This window comes from Equus caballus, chromosome 17 (genome assembly GCF_041296265.1).
Source record: "Equus caballus isolate H_3958 breed thoroughbred chromosome 17, TB-T2T, whole genome shotgun sequence".
In the NCBI taxonomy this organism is placed as follows: Eukaryota; Metazoa; Chordata; class Mammalia; order Perissodactyla; family Equidae; genus Equus; species Equus caballus.
The window spans coordinates 97172281-97199228 of record NC_091700.1 but is presented as its reverse complement, the minus strand read 5'-3'; the positions used below and the strand labels follow the sequence as shown (position 1 = coordinate 97199228).

The window sequence follows — 26948 nt, the reverse complement described above, 5'->3', positions numbered from 1 at the left end:
ATTACAAGTAATGAAATTGAACCAGTAATTTAAAAACTCCCAAAAAACAAAGGTCTGGGACCAGATGAGTTCACAGGTGAATTCTACCAATCATTAAAGAAGAGTTAATACCTATTCTTCTTAAATTATTCCAAAAAATTAAAGAGGAAGGAACCTTTCCAAACTCATTTTGCGAGGCCAGCATTACCCTATACTAAAACCAGAGAAAGACACCACAATAAAAGGAACTACATCCAATGTCCCTGATGAACATAAATGCAAAAATCCTCAACAAAATATTAGCAAACTGAATTCGACAATACATGAAAAGGATCATACACCATGATCAAATGGGATTTATTCTAAGGATGCAAGGAGGGTTTAATATCTGGAAATTAATCACTGTGATACACCACATTAACAAACAAAGGATTAAAATCACATGATCATCTTGATAGATGCAGAAAAAGCATTTGACAAAATTCAGCATCCATTTATGATAAAAATTCTCAAATAAAGTGAGTGTGGAAGAAACGTATCTCAACATAATAAAGGCCCTATATGACAAACCCACAGCTAACATCATACTCAATGGTGAAAAGCTGAAAACTTTTCCTTTAAGATCAGGAATAAGACAAGGATGCCAGCTCTCACCACTTATATTCAGCGTAGTATTGGAAGTCCTAGCTACAGCAATTAGGCAAGAAAAAGAAAGAAAAAGCATCCCAATTGGAAAGAAAGAAGTAAACCTGCCACTATTTGCAGATGACATGATACTATATATAGAAAACTCTAAAGACTCCACCAAAAAACTATCATAACTAATAAATGAACCCAGTAAAGTTGCAGGATACAAAATTGATATCCAGAAATCAGCTCCATTTCTATACAGTAATAATGAGCTCTCAGAAAGAGAAACTAAGAAAACAATCCCATTTACAATTGCATCAAAAAACAATAAAATACCTAGGAATAAATTTAACCAAGGAGGTCAAAGACCTATACTCTGAAAACTATAAGACACTGATGAAAGTAATTGAAGATGACACAAATAAATGTATAAGATAAACCATGATCATGGATTGGAAGAATTAATACTGTTAAAATGCCCATTCTACCCAAAGCAATCTACAGATTCAATGTAATCCTATCAAAATACCAATGGCATTTTTCACAGAACTAGAGCAAAGAATCCTAAAATTTGTATGGAACTACAAAAGACCCTGAATAGCCAAAGCAATCTTGAGAAAGGAGAATAAAACTGGAGGTACCATGCTCCCCGCTTTCAAACTACACTACAAAGCTATAGTAATCACAACAGTATGGTACTGGCATGAAAAGCAGACTCACAGATCAATAGAACAGAATAGAGAGCCCAGAAATAAACCCATGCATATATGCTCAATTAACTTATGACACAGGAGGCAAGAATATACAATGGAAAAAAGACAGTCTCTTCAATATATAGTGTTGAGAAAACTAGACAGCCACATGCAAAAGAGTGAAGCTGGACCACTATCTTACACCGTATACAAAAATAAATTCAAATGGATTAAAGACTTGAATGTAAGACCTGAAACCATAAAACTCCTAGAAGAAAACATAGGCAGTCAGGTCTTTGACATCGGTCTTATTTTTTGGATCAGTCTCCTTAGGCAAGGGAAACAAAAGCAAAAATAAACAGCAAGGGAAACCATCAAAAAAAATGAAAAGGCAACCTACAGAATGGGAGAAGATATTTGCAAAACATACATTTGATAAGGGGTTAGTATCCAAAATATATAAAGAACTTACATAACAATATCAAAGAGACAAACAACCTGATTAAAAAATGGGCAGAGGACTTGAAGACTGAGAAAGGCAGACACCACATAATTTCACTCATGTGGAAGATAAGCAAATACATGGACAAAGAGAACAGATTAGTGGTTACCAGCTGGGAAGGGGGTTGAGGGTGGGCATAAGGGGTAAAGGGGCACACATATATGGTGACTGACAAGTAATAATGTACAACTGAAATTTCATAATGTTATAAACTATTATGACCTCAATTAAAAAAAATGGGCAGAGGACTTGAATAGACATTTTCCCAAAGAAGACATAGAGATGGCCAACAGGCGCTTGAAAATATACTCGACATCACTAATCATTAGGAAAATGAAAATCAAAACCGTAAAGAGATACCACATTACACCTGCTAGAATGGCTATTATCCAAAAGACAAAAAGTAACAAGTGTTGGTGGGATGTGGAGAAAAGGGAACGCTTGTACACTGTTGATGGGAATGTAAATTGTCCAGCCACTATGGAAAAGAGTATGGAGATTCCTCAAAAAATTAAAAACAGAATTACTATATGATCCAGCAACTCCACTTCTGAGTATTTATCCGAAAAACACAAAAACGCTAATTCAAAGAGATATGTACACTCTCATGTTCATTGCAGCATTATTTAGAATAGCCAAGATATGGAAGCAACCTAAGTGCCTATCAATAGATGAATGGATAAAGACGTGGTGTGTGTGTGTATATATATATATATATATATATATATATACATATACATACAAAGGAGTATTATTCAGCCTTAAAAAAGAATGAAATCATGGCATATGTGACAACATGGATGAACCTACAAGTTATTTTGCTAAGTAAAATAAGTCAAAGACAAATACCATATGATTTCACTTATATGTGGAATCAAAAAACTAAAACAAGTGAAAAAAACAAAATAAAACAGAAACAGGCTCATAGATACAAGAAACAAACGAAACTGGTGTTTACCCGAGGGAGGAGTGGTTCAGGGGCAGGAGGAATACTTGAAGGAGTTTAAGAGGTACAGACTTCCAGTTATAAAATTGATAAATCACAGGAATGTAATGTACAGCGTAGGGAATATAGTCAATAATAGTGTAAGAATAATTTTGTATGGTGACAGATGGTAACTAGTCTTATTGTGGTGATAATTTCATAATGTAGATAGATACCAAATCACTATGATGTACACAGGAAACTAATAGAATATTGTATGCAATTATGCTTCAATAAAACGAAGAAATTAAAAGTAAAGAAAGAATAGTCCTGTTGGATATGGACAAAAAAAGAAGAATTTTCTTAATTCTTTTTTTAGTCCTAAGATTTATGGGTAAAACATTTGCGACTACTTGAAAATGTGAATTTGAATTAGGTTCAGGGAGACATTTCATGGTCACAAGACACCTGTAGGGCAGGTCCCGGTGTCATAACAGTAACTTAAGGGTTAATGCCACATTGTCAAGCCGTCACCATTTCATGAACTTGACTCTTATCTGAGCTACCATGCAATGATCTAGCGTCATTTTTAGGTTCTGTTAGGAGATAAAAGTTTTCTTGTACAAAATACTTTCCCTTTAAGTTTTTTGCTAAGGAATGTCAAGTGACTTTTAAGCCACAATTTCCACCAGGATATAAGTTATTTGGCCCCATTCTCATTGAAAACAAGGTACATACCTATTTAAATAGTGAGAAATAAGAAATGAAAAGCTCTTTCATCAAGAAAATACAAATATGTGTGTGTCCATTTCTTGGCACAGGGCCTTGGACATAAAGGATGCCTAAATAAATGCCGGCTAGCTGGAGGCACGTACACGAGTGTATGTAGCATCGATTTACAACCAGCTACAAAGTGTACAAATAAGGCTTCTACTGAGCTGTGATACGTTTCAACCTTGTTTTAACATTTTTTTTAGTGGGAGGAGTCCATTACCTTTGCTCTCACCTAATCTTTACCCGTTGCACTGCACCTACGTGTGTAATGCGGCTTACACGTCCTTCCTGACTCTTTGCCGGGTCCCAGCAGGGGTTAGCCCTCCTGCTCTGTCTTCCACACCCTCCTATTCTCTTTGCTATCACTCTGCTTCTCTCAAAGTCTGTTTGCACATTGATCTCCTCCACTGGTCTCCAAAGCCTTCAGCAAGGAGCCAGGCTCAGGGAATACACTTAATTAATATGTGTTGAATGGGCAAATGTGTCGTAAGTTGAGAAACACGCCATCAGGTTCTCCTGTTATGTCAGAAATACATTCTCAGGACAGCATTCACGGGAGACCTAATTTCTGAGAAATATCAGGTAATAGAAAAAATTATTACAAGGGCTTCTGCTAAAAATATGCTGACAAACCAAGTCTGACCAATCATCTCAGATGTACCCTTTGAATCCTGCCAAATTGTGCTCATTTTTGACTTATTGATAAGAAGCTAATTCTGCTTTAATGAAAGCAGCACAAAGAAATATATTTCCATAACATGTATTTATTTTTCAATAAATATTTACTGAGTGCCTACTATGTGTCAAGGGCTGTTCTAGAATAAAGATGTAAACAAGACATAAAAGAAAAAGAAAAGAAACAATGTTATTTCCGAATTAGGCACAGAGGTAACCATTCTTGTATCTGTAGGTATAAACTGTGTTTTGTTGAGAATAGAGTTGTACAGTAGTTTTTTAAAAAAATTGTGGATTCCTTAAGGTATTCTTTCTAGGGAGTGGGCTGCTGGAGCCTGAGGGAGGATGAGTGTGGAAGTCCCATCACAGAAGGATGAAATGATGGAGCCTAGAGCTGCCCAAGAGACACCTGTCTTCCGCCATTTCACGGTTCACTTACCACCGTGTTGGGGAGAAAGGCTGCACCTTGAGTAGAGCATCAGCTCTCCAGAAGGGCACTGGAGCTGGGAGCTCCTCAGTAAAGAGAAAGTGAAGCCAGGGCCCTGTTCTTCCTTTTCTGGTCACTCTTTGCCAGACTTTTAAAAAATAGTACTTTCAAATAGTTGGCTCTACTTTGTTCATAGTTTGCAAACAAGTATTAAAATTTACTGACCCATAAAAGTGTTTCAAGCTTTTCAGGCACAAAAGTAGTGAAAAAAAATGAGCCTTCCATCCTTCCTCTTTACTATGAGCATGTTTATTGGATGAAAACCTATAGGAAGGGCATGTGTTAATCAGAACAGGACTGGGCATGAAGATACCACCTGTAACGTGGCCGGATTGTTGGTTTCTCTAAGATCTTTGGTCTCCATTCTCCAGTCAGATCTCTTGTCCCTCTACCACCTCCTGAACTGATTGGTAGCTCTATTTGTAAAAGAAAAGACTCTGAAGTCAATTTTTTAATAGGTCACAGGGAATGGCTCAGATAATAAGCTGAGCTCAGCTCTGGTCCTTGTTCTTATGAAATTTTAAATAGTGATCCAGTTTTCTTCCTATCTTTTGCAGAGGGAGGATAATTTTGTGACATATAATATCAGGTGCAAAAAGCTGAGTATTGCCCCTGTGGCAAAAACACGAAGCATTTAGAATCACTGCTGACTGATAGAACTTTCTGTGGTGACAGGACATTCCTTGGCTGTGGCTTTTGGGCACCTGCAATATGACAAATGACTGAGGAACTGAATTTTAAATTTAAATTTTAATTATTTTAAATTTAAATAGGCACATGTGGCTAGTGGCTACTGTACTGGACAACACAGGTTGAGAATGTACTAGAACGGTGTAGTGTTGAGAGAAATGTCTGTGCTACGATCGATTCCACTATTGTTCTACTGGGCCACCTTCAGCTCCTGTCACAAAGTCATAAATGGGACCAGTGCCACTGCTGACGGCTGGTTTGTCACATATGGGTGTAGCCACCTTTGCCTTTATGGGTTAGGAATCTCCAGCACTGACAGCCTGAGAGAATAAGTCTCTCCACTGGCCCCTGACTCCTAATGCTACAAGACCAACCAGCCCAGCTGCTCTGTCCAACTAAGCAGGTTAACTTTCTTAATCTTAAAGATGCAATGTAGAGCACATTCCTGAGCACAGAAGTTCACCTCCAGCCCAGAGATGTGGGGCTGGGTGTAAAGTCACTGGGTCTTAGGAATCATCTATTGTAAGAAAGAATACATAATATAGATAGTAAAAAAGGAACTGAGACATCGACTCTGCCTTTTACAAACCTTCAAAATGTGAGCTCCCTGGGGTGGGACTCAGTGGGAGAGACACCCATAAGCACCTCAGAGTCACATGTGAGCTGACATTAGGTTCTAAGAACCCAAATTTTCCATAAAAATCTTGTAGTCGTGTGTTTTGAACAGTGAGCCTTGTGATCCCCCCCAGGAAGAAAGGAATCTAAGAGTTTTACCTCTGTAGTCTCTTGCTACCTCTTCATTATTCTTTGTTTCTGTTAGTTTCTTTTACATGTATTTTTATCTCCTATGGTTCTTGAGTAGCTTGTTTTTAATTGACGCTTTTTTGCTGCCCGTGTTATAGAGCACGATTTTATCCTCAATATTTGTCTCCTTTCACAATGTGTCACTAGTTGGCACTTGATTACCCCAAAATCTCAACTCCAGGGCAGTGAATCTTATTTTTTTTTTTTTTGAGGACGATTAGCCCTGAGCTAATATCCGCTGCCAGTCCTCCTCTTTTTGCGGAGGAAGACTGGCCCTGAGCTAACATCCATGCCCATCTTCCTCTACTTTATATGTGGGACGCCTGCCACAGCATGGCTTGATAAGTGGTGTGTAGGTACATGCCTGGGATCCAAACCGGTGAACCCCAGGCCACTGAAGTGGAGCACACGAACTTAACCTCTGCGCCACTGGGCTGGTCCCCAGTAAATCTTTTAACGTGCATACCAATGGAAAGTGTTTTCAGACTTTATAGTCTGTTCTGAGGCCTAATTATCCAAATTTATAGAGCTTGTTCAAATTTGGATGGTGCTCCATCTTACAGGCACTGCAATTTTCAATCTTGTTTTGTATTGTTTTTTCCAATTTCTGATGCTATCTTGAGTCTTTATTTCACATGCTCCACATCTCATTAGTATTATCCTTTTAGATACTATTCTTCCTCTTCCCGTATGCCAAAATAATCCTTTTTATTTTAATCATACCTTTTTGAGATCCATACCACAAATCCAGTACAAAGTTCCAAAGGTAATAATGGTTGAAATGTGATTTATTCTCCTTTCTCAGGGAGTATATTTATGATCTGTTTAGAGTGTCAATCTCTTCGATTTGGTGTAGTACATTGGGAGGATGCCATATTTCTCTGGAGCCCCGTTCTAGTTTTACCTCTATGTTCACATCTGTTTCCACCTGAAGACTCCCTTTTAGACGATTTCCCTCACGTCATTTTTCACCTTTCATTGTTGTCCTTATTACCATGACACTGAAAACACACGCTGGGACTCTTCTCCCCCAAGTTATGAATTTCTCCTACAGCTCCATCTAAGTATTATTGTAATATGACTCATACATTACAACAGCAACATTGCTTTTTAGTAAAATTCTCCTAAAGATCTATTCTTTCTTAAAGCTACCGATAAAAAGCATTTTTGAAGCAAGCTAGGGTCTACTCATTGCTCCAGGCTTCTGGTCCATGGTCTTTGCACGTTTCCATGGTGTCGGCCATCTTTTCTCAAAGGTGACCTTATGGCTTTGCTGTGCATTTATATTTTTGGTTCATTTATTTACCAAAGGAATTGTGTTCCATCCTATGTTCAGATGATATTTTCTAGTAAAACCTATGTAGCCACTTCCTTTAGAATTTCAACCCCCCACCCTACACTACCATCTTCTACCATATTTATTTTTCTCTGCAGCAACGACCTTCTAAAATACTCCCCGTATTCACTTGTTTATTGGTTAATTAACATCTGTCTTCCCCCACTAGAATGGGAGATGCACGAGGAAAGATAGTTTTGTTTGTTTGGAAAAAACTTTCTCTATTTTTCATAATTCTAAAAATTAATAATTAAGCAATAATAGTCACATGAACTAATCTACGAGAGCTCTGATTGAGAATAAGCTGTGATTTACCCTTTTTGGCAGAAATATTTGTAGACCACCAACGCAGACACTTTTGTTATCTAGTCCCAAAAGTTTCATGAACTGAATTCTGTGGTGCCCTGATTCTCCTCTGCATGAATTGTTTCACTTACTGCATGATAAAGCAGCTTTAATTTTTAATTAGATTGTGATAAGAGGGAAGCCTGAAGAATTTTTTTAGCTTTTTAATTAGTGAAAATTTACATGGACTAGCGACTGACTTTCTGAATTGTTCAGGTTTGAGGATCTTCATTGAATGTTGAAGTTGGGATGGGAGTTAAGGAAATAATACGTAAGTAGCTTTTCCCTAAGAGGCTTAGAGATTTAAATAAATGTTATTTATGTTTAATGATTAAAGAGCTGCTGGAAAGCCAACAATTGGATTTATTTCTATTAAAAATATATTAGGACAATAATACTGCCATGGGGCCCTCAAAGACCGGAAGTCAGAGCATCAATAACCCAACAAGGTGGCTTCCTCCTTCTCTGCAGCTAACCTTCATTTGCGGATTCCCTGGCTGCAGCCCACAGGCAGGCGCTCACAGCCTCATAGGAGGCACTCAGCCGCGTGGTGGGGTCCCTCTTTGGCTTGGGCGGAGGCTGTTTCCGTGGTGACGGGAGGCCACCGCTGTCATCCAGGCTGAACACCGAGTGCAGAGAAGGAGACCGGCTGGATGGGCCAGCCAGGGACTGGACCAGGCCGTCCACCGCCATGGGGACTGGAACGGAGCTGCAGTGGAAATGCCTGGTTCCACCTTTGTCTTCAGCTCTTGGGGGGAACAAAACACAAACAGCACCCCACCAGAGAGGCCCAGATGCATTATTCAAGTGATTAACAATGAACCTGCTCAAGCAGGCATAATCACAGCTTTTTGGTAAACAGCCTTCCCGCAGTGGCTGGAGGATGTGTGCACAGCTCTCTGGTGCCTGGCACACCCAGAGAGCCGCCCATCCTTCCAGCTCCTGCTTTATAAATGAGCACATTGGAGAGTCATCATTATGATTTTTTAAAAATCTCACAGAAACGCCATACTTCTTAAGGAGTGCCACATTTTCTCTCAGGTATTCACTGAATGAATTTTTCACACTCTGATTATTAAGCAAATCAAGAAACCAGAATTTCAATCTGCATGATAATTTCTGGGAAATCCATCTTAATAGAGGGTTACTGATGCATCAAATGCTGGGAGTTCATCACCATTTCCCCTTGCAAAAGAGTATATACTCTAGTTAAAACTATCAAAGGTTTACATTTTGGCTCACTCTTTTTCCTTTGCCATTTAAATTCCATCAGCAATTATTTAATTATGTGCAGAATTATTATTTTTCTTCTGTTACTCCATCTGGTTACCCAATGCCAAGTGAACTGCTGGTATTCAATAAATAAACAAATACTTCACTTAATTTTATATCAGGCAAATGAATATATAATCAAATTGAGAAATTGGGGTGGCTGTTTAAGCTCCAGCAGAGAAAATAATAAATACTATTCTGGAAGTCATATAAAATTAATAGTTATCTGGTTTAAAAAATTCCTTCTGGCTTCACATGTCAATGTAATCATGTACTAGCAAGATGCCAATGCATTCATTTCACAAGGAGTCTCCGAGCATTTGTTTTTATAATTATATCTTTGTGTGGCAGAGCACCAACAGGGCTGGGATCTACCGCAAGGCAGAGCCAGACACCCGTGTAGAAAATGAACTAGCTGAAGATGAAAGCATGGCACTCAGTGGGTAATTTGTTTTCCCTGTAATGTTTAATTACAGTTTTCCGTACAAAGGGAATTTTTTCAGTGTTTAATCACTGAGATATTTGAAGCTAATTAGCGAGAGACACATCACCATTTCCACTTTAATAAAAAATCATTTGACATAGGCAGTCCAGGCGAAGGGAGTCATTTTCAGTAAGAAACAACTAGATATTACCAAGGTCCTATGGAAAAACAAACATCTTCCAGACCGCAAATTAGGATTGAAAGGAGCCATTCTTGCCCTCCTGGGGAAGGTGATGAATCCGAGGTGTTCTCGTCATTCAGGGAGAGGAAAGAGTGATAAAATGGAGAAGAACCAGATTGTCCGCACGTTTCTGTTTCAAACTCAGCATCCAAAGTGAACTTTAAAATAAGAAGCTTTTCCCAAAGCTTTCCTTATTGGCAAAGAAAATGTGACCGTTTACTAAGGGAAATATAATATATAAAGCCATTCATTGATTTCACTACTTTTATGTTTTCAGAGTGGCTTGTCCATTTTCTTTTTCAAATTTCCAGAAGTTTCTTTGAGTTAGCCTTATATACATGACACTTGTATAAATATGTCAAGAAGCTAGTTATATATTTTTGCTAAGACAGAAATATTAGATGCCTTAAAACTTTGTGCTCAAAATGGCAAGTCATGCAATCATTGTGGATGAAGCAATAATTATTTCATATAACTAAACTAACACAGGTGGCACCTATTTCATGAAAAGAAAGCACAGGAAAAGCATCCTTTAAGATTGCTAGGAAGTTTCAAGTAACAAACTACGCATGCATACATGCCTTTTCCTGTAACTACTGTCATATTTGACTGAACGTTACAGTAAAGGCTATCAGAATTTTCTTGACTCCATTAGATCAATTACAGAGGTAATTAAAACTGCATACTATCTGTCTTTACCTTTTGGTTCCTTCCTCTGGCTTGTTTCTGGCCTCCAACTTCTCTTTGTGGTAAATAGCATTCATTTCGTTCCTGAGCCGGTCATTTTCGCGGGCAATGTCCGAAGCATTTTGAATGACCAGGGCATCATAGGTCTTCAGCCCCATGTCCTCTGTAATCTGCAGAAAGCTGTTGATGGACGTGACCTCTTGCTGTCTGATGCTCCTTTTCTGAAGCAAGTGCTGGCGTGCTAGAAATCCTCTTATAACTTCCATAAAAGAACATGATCATAGGTCAGTGAAAGGAGCAAAAGGGAGAAACCCAGGCACATCCAAACAAAAGTCACAATACATATATGTCTGAGCAGCTATAAGATAAGACACATTAACCCAGGATAAGAATTTACTAAAACATTCTAGTTTTGTGTTAAAAAAAAAGTTATCTAAATTCGGTAATAATAACACTAGAGTCAAAAATCTTTAGCCTGAAGGAGATTGTGCAGGTAAGATTTGTAATGAAGCTTCCACACGTCTTTTGGTAATACAGCCTGGATATTGATAGACTGGAATAAAATCAATGGGAAAGAACTAGGTTAGCACCCCAGAAAATTCTGGGGTGTGGCTTCAACTGGACCATTTTGGGACACACAGATCAACTCTCATTCTGTTGGATTGTAACAGAAACATCTGAGGCTCCTAGAGTTATTCTTTGAAAACGTCATGGGCATATTGTTAATAAGACTGTGACTCAACTCTTAGAAAAATTAACACTGCATTTAAGACTTTGAAAAGAGATTGCATAGAAGTCTAGAACATCCTTCCTGCTCTCCTGGGAAGCAGGGCTAGAAAAATGTGTAAGAATCGGGGAAATGAGTGAGTGAATACACTTTGAAATTGCTAATATGTCAGTAACAAGTATGAGACTTGAAAATAAAAATAATGACCACCAGGGTTGGTCTGGTGGAATAGTGATTAAGTTCACATGCTCTGCTTCAGTGGCCCAGGGTTTGCAGGTTCAGACCTACACACTACTCATCAAGCCATGCTGTGGTAGGTGTCCCACACACAAAATAGAGGAAGATGGGCACAGATGTTAGCTCAGGGCAAATCTTCCTCACCCCCAAAAAAATATATATATAGATAGATAGATAGACGACCACCATTTAAGGCACTTCCATATGTTAGGCACTTTATTCTATCATTTAATGCCAAAATTCAGTGATAATTAATATACCATTATCTCCATTTTCTACCCCAAAAAAGAGCAGTTTAATGAGGCTAAGAAAATTCCTCCAGGTAAACACAAGCAATGAACAGTAGAGTCAGGATTCAAATCTCTGTGCTTATGAGGCCAGACTCATTCCCATAGCCTCTGACCATATAGATGCGATCTTAGCTCTCCAGAGAGCAGACTACCCAGAGGGAAATCATAGGGAGGCATATTTGTGATCAATGTGAGGAAGAACTTTATTTATTTATTTTTGTTGTGGTAACATTGGTTTATAACATTATATAGATTTCAGGCATACATCATTATATTTCAATTTCTGTGAGACTACATCACGTTCACCACCCAAGACTAATTGCCATCGTTCACTGTACACATGTGCCCCATCACCCCTTTCACCCTCCTCCCTCCCCCCTTCCCCTCTGGTAACCATCAATCTAATCTCTGTATCTATGTGCCTGTTTGTTGTTGTTGCTCTTGTTTTTATCTTCTACTTATGAGTGAAATCATACAGTATTTGACTTTCTCTGTCTGACTCATTTTGCCTAGCATAATACTCTCAAAATCTATCCATGTTGTCGCAAATGGCGAGGTTCCATCTTTTTTTATAGCTGAATAGTATTCCATTGTGTACATATATCACATCTTCTTTATCCATTCACCCAGCAATGAGCACTTAGGTTGCTTTTTCCAAGTCTCGGCATTGTGAATAATGCTGCAATGAACATAGGGGTGCATGTATCTTTACACATTTGTGTTTTCATATTCTTTGGAATAGATACCCAGAAGAGGAATAGCTGGATCATATGGTAGTTCTATTCTTAATTTTTTGAGGCATCTCCATACTGTTTTCCATAGTGGCTGCACCGGTTTACATTCCCACCAGCAGTGTACGAGGGTTCTGTTTTCTTCACATCCTCTCCAACACTTGTTATTTCTTGTCTTGTTAATTATAGCCATTCTGACGGGTGTGAGGTGATATCTCATTGTAGTTTTGATTTGCATTTCCATAATAATTAGTGATGTTGAACATCTTATCATGTGACTGTTGGCCATCTGTATATCTTCTTTGGAAAAGTGTTCCGATCTTTTGCCCATTTTTTAATTGGATAGTTTTTTTGTTGTTGTTGAAATGTATGAATTCTCTATATATTTTGGATGCTAACCCCTTATTAGATACATGGTTTGCAAATATCTTCTCCCAATTGTTAGGTTGTATTTTCAGTTTGTTGATGATTTCCTTTGCCGTGCAGAAGCTTTTTAGTGTGATGTAGTCGCATGTTTATTTTTTCTTTTGTTTCCCATGCCTGGTGAGACACGCTATTTGAAAAGATGCTGCTAAGACCGATGTTGAAGAGTGTACTGCCTATGTTTTCTTCCAGAAGTTTCATGGTTTCAGGTCTTACAATCAAGTCTTTATTTCATTTTGAGTTAATTTTTGTGTATGATATAGGATAACAATCTACCTTCATTCTTTTGCATGTGGCTCTCCAGTTTTCCTAACACCATTTATTGAACAGACTTTTGTTTCTCCATTGTATGTTGTTGGCTCCCTTGTTGAAAATTTGCTGTCCATAGATGTTTGGGTTTATTTCTGGTTATTAATTCAATCCTGTTCCATTGAACGGTGTGTCTGTTTTTGCGCCAGTACCATGCTGTTTTGATGACTAAAGCTTTGTAGGATATTTTGAAATCAGGGAGTGTGATACCTCCAGCTTTGTTCTTTTTTCTCAGGATTCCTCTGGCTATTTGGAGTCTTCTGTTGTTCCATATAAATTTTAAGATTCTTTGTTCTATTTCTCTGAAAAATGTTATTGGAACTTTGACAGGGATTGCATTGAATCTGTAGATTGCTTTATGAAGTATGGACATTTTAACTATGTTAATTCTTCCAGCCCAAGAGCACAGAATATCTTTCCATTTCTTTGTGTCTTCTTCAACTTCTTTCAATAGTGTTTTATAGTTTTTAGTGTACAAGTCTTTCACTTTTTGGTTAAATTTATTCCTAGGTGTTTTATTCTTTTTGTTGCGATTGTAAATGGGATCATTTTCTTAATTTCTCTTTCTGCTATTTTCTTGTTAGCATACAGAAATGCAACTGATTTTTGCATGTTGATTTTGTATCCTGTGACTTTACTGTATTCATTTATTATTTCTAATAGTTTTTTGGTGGGTTCTTTAGGGTTTTCTCTATATAAAATCACGTCATCTGCAAATAATGACAGTTTTCTTTCTTCCTTTCCAACTTGGATCCTTTTTATTTCTTTTAGGAAGAACTTTCTAACAATGAGCACAGGGTACTAAATGAATGAGGTCATCCCTTGAGAAAAGAAGTCAGCTCCCAGGCCCTGAGCATGTCCAGAGGGCAAAATGGCCCCTTTCCATAGATACTGTGCACAGGTGCAGGCGGAGGAATTCCCACATGGGCCTTTTCACTCTAAGATGGCATCCCTTCCACTTCTAAGTTTCTAAGATTAGAAGGAGTTCTTCACATTATAACAAGAGCCTTAATTTCAGGGAAAACCAAAGTGTGTAGCAAAGACACTTTATTCTTGTCTGTAAGGGAGAGTGGCATCCTATAAAACATTAAGTGCCTTAAAATAGTTCGAGGTTACAGAAGAATAAATGTGAGTTAGCTGTGATATTCACTTTGATGCCTTTCCTTGATGAGAAGGTAGAAAGCTGGACAGAATTCTCCGCAATTATGGCTTCAGAGGCAAATAATATGCAGATATCTAAAATGCTTAAGTTTTTTTTTTTTTTTTTCAGAGAGCAATACTAACTGTTTGGTTACTCTGAATGCAGTTGTACTACGTTAACTATAACAGAGTCATGCTGAAGTAATCCTCAGGGGAAAAATTAAACAGTAAAAGGCACAACCACACTTCCAGGAGCATAAAACGTGGAATAAAAGGCAGACGTGTTAACCATGCGACTGGCACATGGAGAGCAAGAAGCAGAAGAGTCCAAATTGATCTGTTTGCTTGCTCTTCTTGTTTCATTAAAAAAAACTGAGACATTGACTTTTGGAAGGGTGAAGGTGAGGGTATATTCAAGATGTTTCATCTCTTGGAATAAAGGGAAGATTATGTGACTATGCCAGACTCTTGTGACCGCTTCCTGCAGCAGCACTACCCACTGGGTTCACAGGCACCCAGGAATCTATGGTCCCACCTCAGGGGGACTCCACTTTCTCACACCTCATACTGGCAGCCTTTTAAAATTCTTTAAAAATGTCACACCAATTGCTAAAAATTGGTATCCTTAATAAGAGACAACTAATAGAAATAAGTTTGCTTCAAATAAACATTGATACTTGTTGTCTTTCTGACGATCACAAAAGACCGCTTTTATCAAACCTACCGCATTCGGGTTTTAACAGACAGTTTTCATTCAGGACAAAATAAACATATAGAGTCAGAGGGAAACTGTGTTAGGATTAACTTGAAATTAAAATGATTACATTTAAGACCAAAAATTACAGCTTTTGTCCTCCAAATATTGAGAACTCTTAAAAAACTGGAAATGACTTCAGATTATACAAATTTTGAGTCAATTTCATAGTAGCAGAAAGTATTGGAGGAATTGTTCCAAGAGACATAAAAATAAAATCAATAATTAATGCGGTGCATTTGAGGGCCTGTAATTTAAAAAATGCTTTTATGTCCATTATTTCATCTATGCAATATGAAATTATGGTTTTTATCTCGATGCCATTTTTTTTAGACCAGTCTCAATTTTTATCTTTAGAGGTGAAGAGAGAGCCAGAGTTCTGCTCATTTCTTCTGTTTCAGGTCAGTAGGGCACAGCAACTTAATCTTTGTGAATAAATAGAAGAGAAATTTCTAATGAGCACCCCGATGGAAGACGGGGTGCATTTCTTCTGGTTATAGTTAAGGAGAATTTCTGTGAGAACTCGATACCCTGTTCTGTGTCCGTGTAACGTGATGTGAAATGGGACTCTCGGTTGGCTCCATCGCTCAGGTGCTAAGCACTGGTCTTGGGAATGAGACCCTCCCGTCCGAGTTTCAGCTGAGGCTGGGCGGGAGACTCCGCATTTCTAACCAGCTCTCAGGCGATGTCGATGCTGCAGGTGCTCAGATGACAAGGCCGTTTGTGGGGCTGACCATACAAATAGGAACTGCAAAGGCAGTGGTCCTAAACAGACCTGTGAGCCCAGCCTCTCCCTACACTGCTGGAGGACGAAGTTAAGGAGGTCAGACCATTGTAAGCCAGAGAGAAGCAAGAGTTGCTGAGAGGTGGCGCTGGGCTGCCTCTGTCATTTGAGGCTCCCCCACCACCTCTGACCTCCAGGCTGGTGAAGTGGCTTTGGGAGACTACGCAGAGAACTTGACATGTGTGACTCTGGAGTTTGGAGGACACAGTGGACGGTGAGGCTGGAGAAGGCCGATGCTGCACCAGCGGGGGCTGCCAGGTGCCAAAGGCAGGGTGGTTCTGCTGGGAGAAGCTGTACCTGTCAGGGTCTCAGAGTGTGTTTCTCAGGCACCAGACGTGGTTTTCAAGAAAGAGATGCCTGCTTGGAGTCATTTAAAGAGACTTCTTCTTAGAGAGCACTGAGGCCTAGCCAGGGAGTGTCCTTGGGGTGCCCAGGGTCTGACAGGGAATTATATGTGACCGTCCAAGGAAAGGTCTTGCTAGTTCTCAGGTAGGAGCCCAGGTGAGTACTGAAATGCTCCTGCATAAGCCAAGAGCCATTTGACATCCGTCCACCAGCTGGAGGGACCCAATGCCAGGTCTCACTGGTGCAGGTCAGACACAAGAGCTGCCCTGCACCCTCACGTCTCCTTGCTCCCTCCCTCATCAGCCCTGGGAGGTCTGGGGGCAGCTGAGTAGGTAGCGGTGAGGACCACGCTGCTCCCCACCTGTGGGCCCTGAGATGGCCAAAAGGGACATTTTAATTTGGAATGAAGTTCTGAATTTTGAGTATTTCTTGGACTGGACTTGCTGGATTCTGAATGAGACTATCTGAGGGATTAGCATGTAGCAGGACTTTTTATCATCAGGAAATGATGGGACCCCTGGAGATTTCATGAGGGGCGTACCTGGACTAGTCCCACGGGGGCTCAAATGGACAGAAGCTAAAGCCAATTTTTGCATCCTATATCTCAAGGTGCACTTGTTTTTTAACAGTTTCAACTATACCAGAGAACAAAGCTCATTATAGTAGGTCCCATCAAAAGCTAGCATATAGATTAATTTCTCCTTCTTTTACCTTTCTTTAAACATTTTATCTACGATATGTATAATAGTTAAATTATTAAGCAAATTAAAAATCTATTAAATATATATGTTTTATGTGGGACATAGTCATGATTTTTGAAATGTATCCATTTTTGATAGTCATTTGTGTTTTTATAGGAAAAAAAATTCTAAATGGAATCTCTCCCTGCGTCAAAAAGAAATAGATGCTATCTGCTGTCAAGGATAATCCTCCAAATATTATCATCACTTCACAAAGGAAAAATAAAGGCCAGGATTTTTCCAAGGCATATGTAGAATTACACAAAATGTAGTTTGGCTAATTGGCTGTTCCAGTCCTCCAAATTCTAGCATACCAGGGGCCCTGACTGAACTGGCCCGGGAATCTGGCCCCACAGCGGCACCTACGCATCCCTCCCACTGAGGATTCAAAGGTGCTCTCTGCTTGTCCTGTGCTCTTTGACAGGATCAACAAGCACGAATATTTGCAAGGTGGGGGATGCATAAATTGTAAGATAGGAATATCCCCTCTTCCAAATTGTGATTTAGGTGCAAGTTTGATGTAAATTTCAGATAGAATGACAACCCAATAATGCGGGAGCAGTGTCTGCACATGCTGATATAGAAACAGGTCAAGAGCAAGCTGAGCCACAGAGCTTCCTAAGCTCCTGGAGCTGGTTACCCGGATGCGATGTCATGGGATGGGTGGAGCAGGCCACGATAATGCAGAGCGCTCTGACACTAAACGTGGGGGTGTGCTAAATGATTGTGTATTCACAACTCAGAAATGTTGGTGTGTAATGGTTACCTTTTTGGCAGGTGATAATTTTTCTCTGCAGCTGTAGGCACAAATCATTGAGCTGGCCGGCATGCCAGTATTTTAGAAACACTTTTCGGACACCCATCTAAAAGGCAAACAGCAGGGAAACATTTAACAGCATGAAGATGCCAAAATGATGATGAGAAAATCATCAGGCAAGGGATACTTCCAGAAGAGAATTAGAAGGACTAAAGCTAACAAAATTAATTCCAGTATATCTTCGTATTTTTTTAAACACTGTTACATGTAATCAATATCCAAAAGGTTTTGTTCTAATAAGTATGGTCACAAAAGTTTGCAAGTGCCTACACACTACCGCTATGGAGGTTGCACTGTGCAGTGCAGAAGAGAAACATGGGCCTTGACTCTTTATGGGAAGATAAAACCACACCATCAAAGACCTCTGTATTCCAGAGCTGGACCCTCATCTTTCCTTGGCCATCCTTTTATTTCCTCAAGTCAAAGCAGGGAGGTTGAGTCTATGAAAAGGAAAACAAACAAGAAGACCAACGATAACCATAAAGCTGACCCACAAAATTGTTTCAATTTTTTTTCCACTGCACCGTATATTATTATAAATTGAATGTTTATACAACTGCAATTATGGAACTGCAGCACAAAAGAAAGATGTCTGCACAAAGTCATCCATGAGAAATAATCTTCCAGAGGCTTGCAAAAACAGTGCTGTACAATGAACACTAGTCTCTAGAATTCTTAAAAAGAAACTTCAGCAGGTTTCCAAATCAGTTTCTATGAAAAGCTCTACTGGTAGGCATCTAGTCCACACGTGCTGCTACTGATGGAGAGAGCTGTCAAAGAAAATGCTTAAGAACAGATAATAATAAGCCATATCCATGCATTTTTAAAATAATGTTCTTGTGTGTCGTGCTTATTTTCTAAGTGGACACAGAACTGTGGTAGGTATGAGGAATGCCCTCCACAATATTAGTGCTCACAGTCTCTTAGGAGAAGCAGACATAAATAATTACAGAAGAGCCTGGTAGATACTAACATGAAGCGCTGGGGAAGCTCTGAGGTGATATTCTGTTAGAAAAGAAAAAATACTGCTTAGGCAAACCTTGTGATACGTTCATAATCATATTCTTAGCACTTGAGACAAACACCATTAAAATGAGAGGAAAACTAACACGTGCGCCCCCAAGCATGAGCTGGGGACATTAAAACGTGATAACACCCCACAGCCTATGTCATACATCACAATGACACCCGACGCTTGCGCGTATATACACCCCATTAGGTACTGGAAAGGTTTATAGGTCAGACTTGTCTTGTCTTCAGAGTGCTTGGCCAGAGGTGGTTTATGAACCTTTTCACATGGAAAGTGAGTTTATTCCAAACATATTTGTCACTTCCCATCTTTCTATCCAACTCTCCCCTTAGCCACGACCTGCTGTATTAAAGAAACACATAGTTTTGTAAGAGAGTGGGACCCGAGTCTTGCATTATAGCAGGTGGGATGGTTAGTCAGACCAACGGGAAAAGCTCTCAACTCCTGTCCTGTTTCAGAGACCACTGACTGACTAGATGCTCTTCTTCATCTAGTCTTCTTTTAGTTATTTGAAATTTGAGACAGTCCCTGGGTGGGTGGCTATAGAGAGTTGTTACCTTTTTTCTCATTGTATTGCCATTCTCTGTCCCTAGTTATTTTCCATAATTCATAGTCTTTTTTTTCCCCTTCCCAACTGCTGACTTATTTTGGCAGTCAACAGGAAGAACAGTTGGTACTGTCTGTGAGCACTGCAGAACAAATCTGTGAGACAGGCATCGGGAAGGAGAGAGCATGTCATCTTTCTGTTCATCACTGACTGGGGTATGGAACTCATTGTGGGAAACTAAATCCCAAAGGCAAAATTCATGCAAATCTGGGTTCCCAAATGAAACTCCAAAAGAGTGATAGCCAGCAAGAACTACACAGTGGGTGGAATCAGTAATGATCATTGGGGGAACTAATGTATAGAAGGAGCATGACAAGGAGAAAAGACCGATGGATAGAAATAGGAGAGCTGGATTCTAGACCCACTCCCTTAATTAAACGGAGACCTTGGGCATGAAGGGAGTTTGGTGGGATGACCTCTTCCAGTGACATTTCTAACAGCCATTCAAAACCCAAAGTGGGTTTATCTTGAGAATTGTGATAGATTTGGGGGTTTCAAAGGATTTCCCTCTCTTTAAGTAGCTCATAGTTTACTGGGGAAGATGAACAGTGAGAAAACCCAGCAAGAATACTTGCTCAGTGCGACGACAGAGTTATGCCCAAGGACCATCAGAGAGGAGGAGGTAGCCAAGGTGGGATCAGGTAGAACTCAATGAGAAGCATGTTATCTAAGCCATTTAAATTTGCAGGATGAGCAGGAATTTTCCAGGGTATCTAGGGATGGTGGGAGAAGATGAACATGGGGCAGAGAATCTAGGAGGTGAAAGGCAAGAGCAGACAATGACAAACCAGCTTGGGGCACAGCTGTGGGAGGAGTGATGAGGGAGAAGCCTGCACACATAACTGGTGGCCACGTTGTGAAGAGCATTCCGGGAAACATGTCGATATTTCCCCATGAACAATGTGGACACACTGGGAGATTTAAAGAGGATCTGACCTAAATTTTATAAAGGCAATTTATGAAATTGTATTTAAAATTTACAAAGTTCCTTCTTAAAACTGTCTGGAGAATGGATTGTTGGCCTTGGCCTGGGAGTAGTTGGCGACGCAGGATGATATAATGCAGCTGAACACTCTACAACTGTTGCTTGTCTTTGGCCAACTCTTATTTACCTTTTACGATTGAAATCAAACCCCACCTCTATATTAGATTTTTGATGCCCATGTCTCCACTTCCAGTAGGGCTTTGATGACTTCCATTTGTATTCCTAAAGCATCCTATGAATGGTTCTTTATTTCTCTTGTATTGCATTGTATAATTGCCATTATACATATATATTAAACTATATTAATGTTAAAATATATAACATACACACACATACACCTCCTGAAGAACATGAAAATACATTATTGAACTTGACAAGTGGCAGGGACGTGGGAGAGTTGATTCAGATTGGAGACAGAAGGTGAGGAATTGGTAAGTCCTGGTATAAGATGAGTCAGAGAGACAGATAATAAGGTCTTCAAGGATGAAAATAAGGTATGATGGACAATGAAAACATAAAACCCTGAAGATATTCAGCAAGCTGCTAACAAGTCATGGAAGTCCATAGCTTATAGAATAAATGATGGAAGGAATAAAAGTAAAAAGAAAAGTAGAAGGAAATTGGTCCACAAATGATGTAGACATAAGACTTAGGTTGGGGAGCAATGATTTAGCTGAACTCTCTCCTCCACTGAGACAAAGAGAGTGAGAAAATGTAAAACCTCATAATAGAGTATTTTCAGGAAACAGCCAGTTTTCAGTTCATATATGGAGGCTAAATTAGAAGGGTTGTAAATATGGAAGAAGTGGATTTTTTTCATGATATATTAGAGATTGCATAGGAGCCGATGGCAGGTAGTTAAGAAGTGGTCTGAGTGTTTCACATGACAGATCTGCATGTCAGGCCAGAGTTGGAGGTAGAAAAAAGGAGTTCTGCTGGAAGACGTGGATTGGGATAATACAAGGGAGGTGCAGGGTGGGAGCACGAGACACAGGGCACGTGCGAGGGAAGGGGGAATGCAGGCGGACGCATGTCATGGTGGGAGCCAAAAGCTAGGCCAGCTCCCAAAGCTCCTGGTGAGTTCTTGGTGTAGTTAGGCCCAGGGAAATTCTCCCTGCAGAGGTAAAACCACGGGCTTTGTCAGCGAGGAGGGCTTCCAGGCGTCCGATTCATCGGAAGCAGGAGAGGATGGAAGTCTGAATCCACATTACAAGTATTGTGCTAAGACACAGCTAAAGACTTTGTGGAAATCACTCGGTATTATGCTACCATCACATTCAGATGATTCAAAATTTTTTTTCAGAGGCCGGCCTGGTGGTGCAGTGGTTGGGTTCGCATACTCCGCTTTGGCAGATCTCAGGTGTGAACTCACACACCACTCATCAAGCCATGTTGTGGCAGCGTCCCAAATGCAAAATAGAGGAAGATTACCACAGATGTTAGCTCAGTGACAATCTTCCTCAAGCAAAAAGAGGAAGATTGGCAACAGATGTTATTCCGGGGCACTCTTCCTCACCGAAAAATAAAATAAAATAAAAACTTCTTTTCATTCAGCTATTTGGGTCTACTTTACACTTATCCAATGGACTGATTTATTTATTACCATATAATTTATTTGTGGATTAGCAATATTTGGAGATGCTCATCGGAAATTTGAATGTTTGACTATGCAGGTCTTTTAGCCATGTCCTGTTTGTAGTAAGTGTTTCTTCTCTCTTTAAAGAATGAAATTAGCCTTTTAGTAGTATTTGGAATTTCTTCCTCAGAAAATATTCTGGATAATGCATTTTAGTCCTTTAGTCCTCTCCTATCACTAACACTAAGGATCAGTGAGACATAAATCTAGGAATCTTTCTTTTCCAGACAAGATCAGATGAATTCTAACTTTTCAGGGATTTCCATTGTTTTTTAATGATGTTTACTAGGAGAAAAGTATAGGCCGTTTAAACTTTTTCTATGGAATGAATTCACGTGAAGTTACTCTGTAATCAACGCCTTAGTGTGCTATATCAAATCCAACAAATTCTTACTCATCCAGATGAGACCAAATGTTCAGATCACCTACAATCTTGATTTTAGTTGCATTCTCTTATAAAAAGGTGTTGCTCACAACTAGAGCAAAGGAGAGATGGAACGTTCTCCTCCTGAGCCCTCTGCCTGTGCGCTCCCTAAGCGCAGAGTGTTCTGATCCGAGATTAAAATGTTAATGTCATTCTGACTCCTGTAAAAGTAAACCATCTGTGAATTATAGTCATCGCTATTTTTATTAGAAAACCAGTAGGGTTTTCTTTTTTTTTTGAAGTGACAGATTTTAAAAGATTAAACAAAATTGTCATTGATGACTTCGAAAGCTTCAATTACTGCTACAGTTTTCAGGGGTTTTTTAGAGGTGCAGGCTGTGGCAGCACAGACAACTGCTGGAATGGCGGTTGGAGCGTGGATGGCCTGAGGCTGTACTAGAGGGAAATGGCACGGGCACCTGTAAAGCTGCTCTCCTTGTTCTCCTCTTCCTCCGCCTCACTGATTGCCGCTTCCAGTCAAAGACAAAGAGGAGGGTGGCCAAGCTTGCATGTAGCGGTTGTCCCCTCTCGTGGAGGGGTAGAGGGACCTACACTCCTGGCTTCCACGGCAACCCTGGGATCCTGCAGGAGTTACACATTACTGGCCTCACCTTTTTAGGGACATCCCCCATTCAACCACCTGTCACTGTCTGGGAGACCTGGGGCAAAACTCTCTTCAGAGTGATCTTTCTAAACATCAATCTCATTATGTTACTTTCATGCTTAAAATTATTTAATAGCAGGTCATGATTTTCAGGATAATGTTCAAATTCTCCTAAAATATTTACTAGACTTTCTATCGTATGGTTCTTTTTCAATGCATTCGGTTTTATCTATTCTCAACCCATATCATATTGCTTGCTGTTACAAAATAGGAACTTGTTTTTCTCCTCTGGCTTAACATATACTATTTCATTTTTCTTCAATACCTTTCTCTGAATCATCTACTGGATAAGCTCCTATTGAACCTTTAAAACACAGATGGCTTGGTGAACTCTCAGTTCAGCATTTACTTTACAATAATGAACTCATTATAATAGCATATCTATGTCACTAATGTACCTTATTTGTATCTCTATAATACCACTGATTTCTTGGTTGTGTCATTATTTGCATACCTGTCTGAATATCCAACTTGACAGTGAGATTTTTGTCGGCTGGGATAATTTTGGAAATATATAAAGGTCATAAGTTACATGTATTAAGGTGAAGGAAATGAAAGTAAATGAAATGATAAAATGGAAAAGGCAGAATTTCAAAGAAAGGGATTTTAATGGACACTAGCTATTACATGAACTCAGATATTTAAAAAAATAATTTAATTAAATCTTAAAAAAATAAAATCTGTTTAAACCATTTGAATTCATTCATTTTATAAAAATGCATCTAATGCAGTTCAAGAAAATAGGTCTTAAGTTTCATATTTCTGGCGCCACCACATTTCTGGTCTAAGATAATTGCAAACCAACACCTAGAACTTACCTCTTCCTCTATTTCTTCACCTGCCCTTTGATACACATTGCCTCCAGTTTATTAATCTCCCAGAAACCTTCAATGATTCCATGTTGCCCATAAGCTGAAATGCATACTTTGGGGTTTAGCATTCAAAACTCTCCATAATACAATCTTTATTGATCTCTGAAGAGCTAACACTTTTTACTCCACTAAAAGGGATGCTATTTACTGTTATTTTAACTTCCCACACACTCCCTGAGAGCAGAAAACCAATGTGAAACTTCTGCAGATACCATCAAGGGCCTAGAGCATTCTACGCACAGAGTTCTTATTGACGGATGTCAGTGTTAGTGCTAGCTACTATCCCTTTATATCCATGGCTAAAATCATTGGAATGTTTTGTTAATAATTACCATAGATTATTTTAATCAGAAATAGTTTATTGTAAATGTGTATCTTTTGCTGCAAAAATTATTATTACTGATGAGAAATTAATCTTTAAAAATTTTAATCTCCCTTGCTCTAAAAATCATTAGCATTATTCTAGTAAGTACTTCTCATTTAAAGACAAGATATATAATAGCCAGATGCATTGCAAGTAGTCATCTTCCTTCACTAATATTAGCATTCTGAAAAAATGCCTTGGTATCTCTTAAAGTGTCCTACTCATGTAAATCTGTTCCCAGGTTTTCAAATCGCTTCATTGATGATGACATGAACAATACACTCTTTTATGTGTTTTGATGTCTGCATTGCTCTCCCATCAGACTTGTTTTCCTTCCTGCTGCTCTGAGAGTGTCACTGTACTCCTTTAAAACACTGTTCTTTCTACTTTTACCATGCAAAGCACTTTCTGTAGTTGAATATGCTTTCTGTACTCTGAATATGCTTGAGCACATTCCTGACCTACCAGGTAATGTCTTCCAAAAAGAAACAGCTCCCCAAACTCCAACACTTCCACACAGGCTCTGTATACAGTCCTTCACTCATTCTTGCTTCTATTTCATTTTCACATAGCTCCCAGGTACATTGTATCTTATATCATTCCTGATTTTCCTTATCTCACATTTATTCATCCATCTATCCTACCATGTGTCTGTCTTATCCATCTATTTACTCATCAGTCATTCATCCATTCATCTACCCACCCACCTACCCATCTGTCCATCCATCCATACATCCATCTATCCACCCATCCACCCATCCATCCATCCATTCATAAAGCAAACATTTGCCAAAGGCCTTCCTAATTCTAGGCACTGTGCCAGGCTCTAGGACCACAAGGATGAATATACTGTGGTCTATCCTTTCAAGAAGCTTGGTAGAACAAACATTTAACTACAATTCATCTTCTCCAGGCTGAATTCACATATTTTCCCCATTTGCTTTTTTGATTTAAGTTTCTAAGGATGATCATTATTTTGCATGTGTATATTTTACTATTAATATTTTAATATTTTATATTTTCATGGTAGTTTTAAAAAACTACTAAATAGAAATATTCTAATGTTCAGCCTGGCTCTGAATGTACTTTTAGACATCTTTAAATGGTACATTTATACTAAAATACAAGTTCTCTTCGTTATAAATAGACTATTCTTGAAGTTTAACTTCAACACAGAAAAGATAATTACAGCCACACACATCTAATAGAGTACTGTATCTTCTGGTATTTGAAGAAGGTGGTTTGGCTCAAATTACATATAATTGCAGGTTAAGAAAAATTAATTACTCTCACCTAGAACGGTATGACCCGTACAGCAAGCAGTGATGAATAAAAACTACTATTTTGAGCTTACTAGTGAATTACTCACTGTGTGATCCTACATGTTATTTCATTATGGAAATCGTATCGATATACTAAAGAAGCAAATCTCTTCCTCTCAAAGTGACACATTGTGAAAAGCAAACCAAAGCTAAACCCAAACAAGGCTGATTGGCCTCAAAATCATAGAGGAAAGTGCATTGCATAAGTTAATGTATTCATTTAAGGAGTACCTTTAGTCTTTCTTCTTTATAAAATAGCCTCAATGATGTCAATACTAATTACCTGCCCCATGGAATGTGTATGTTATAAATGATTAACAGCAACATAAACACTATCACAGCTCAGTGTACCCACTGGGGCGTGTACAGACACACAGGCAGACGGCCCTTCCATCACCAGCATCTGCCAACTTACTGCCAGTGATGTATTTTGATGTTTGCTCTACTTCTAAAAACAGGAGTACTCATGGCACCTCATCCTGGGTATCTGATCTTATATTGTTCATGATATTAAAAATACTTACATAGCTTTCCTAATTTTCCAAATATCTGTTCTGTGGTGTGTTCACGTTTGCTTTGAGACTGACTGACACTTATTTTTGTGAACAATCTTCTGCTTTCGACTTCTGAAGGTCTTCTCCATCTTTTAGAGCTCCCCACATATTTTGCGCAGCAAATTCACACTTGTTAATAAGGGCTTCAGCATATTCCTGACCTAAACTAACATGTTGCTTTTAAAGGGGATTCCACTCTTCAAGTCAATACAACCTAATGGGCCCATTGACTGAAGGCCGCCACGAGGTTCTCTCCTGTCCCTTCACTGGTTAGCTACCCTCTTTGTTGGGTCTCCCAGGGCTCTGTCTTGCGTGAGCTACTACATCAGTTTGCTAACTGGTTTCCCAACTGTATCCTTGCTCTTCAACAATACATTTTGTCATGTTTAAAGCATAAATCAGATCATGTTCCACCTCCTCTAGAGAGTATCGACAGCTTCACATTGAACTTAAAATAGAATATTGAGCTTTGACTTACACAACATCCCACTGGCTCTGGCCCCCGCTTGCCTCTGAGTACCCATTCCCAGTGTGGTGATTCTGCCCCCAGAGGGAGAAACTGGTTCCTGATCTGCAAAAACACCCTTAGCTATTTCAAGGTTTCTGGCATGTACTAGGTGCTTAATTAAGGCTTGGTGATGACTAAATAAATCAGGAATTGGGGAAAATTAGATTGATATATAAGAAATGGAAATGGGTTAGGCATAGGCATAACCACCATTTTTTCAGA

At 39.1% G+C, this 26948-nt stretch overlaps 1 protein-coding gene across 4 annotated transcripts in view; it reads right to left on the bottom strand.

The window, feature by feature from the left end:
* The window catches only part of MYO16 (myosin XVI), a 598386-nt gene that overhangs the window by 72079 nt on the left and 499359 nt on the right, over positions 1-26948 (bottom strand). For all 4 annotated transcript variants that reach the window (XM_023621818.2, XM_023621819.2, XM_023621821.2 and 1 more), the window contains exons 29-31: positions 17710-17806; positions 10476-10722; positions 8316-8587 (exon numbers count right to left, since the gene is read on the bottom strand). In XM_023621818.2, the coding sequence (XP_023477586.1) occupies positions 8316-8587; positions 10476-10722; positions 17710-17806 (616 nt within the window). The remainder of the gene's footprint in view (positions 1-8315; positions 8588-10475; positions 10723-17709; positions 17807-26948) is intronic.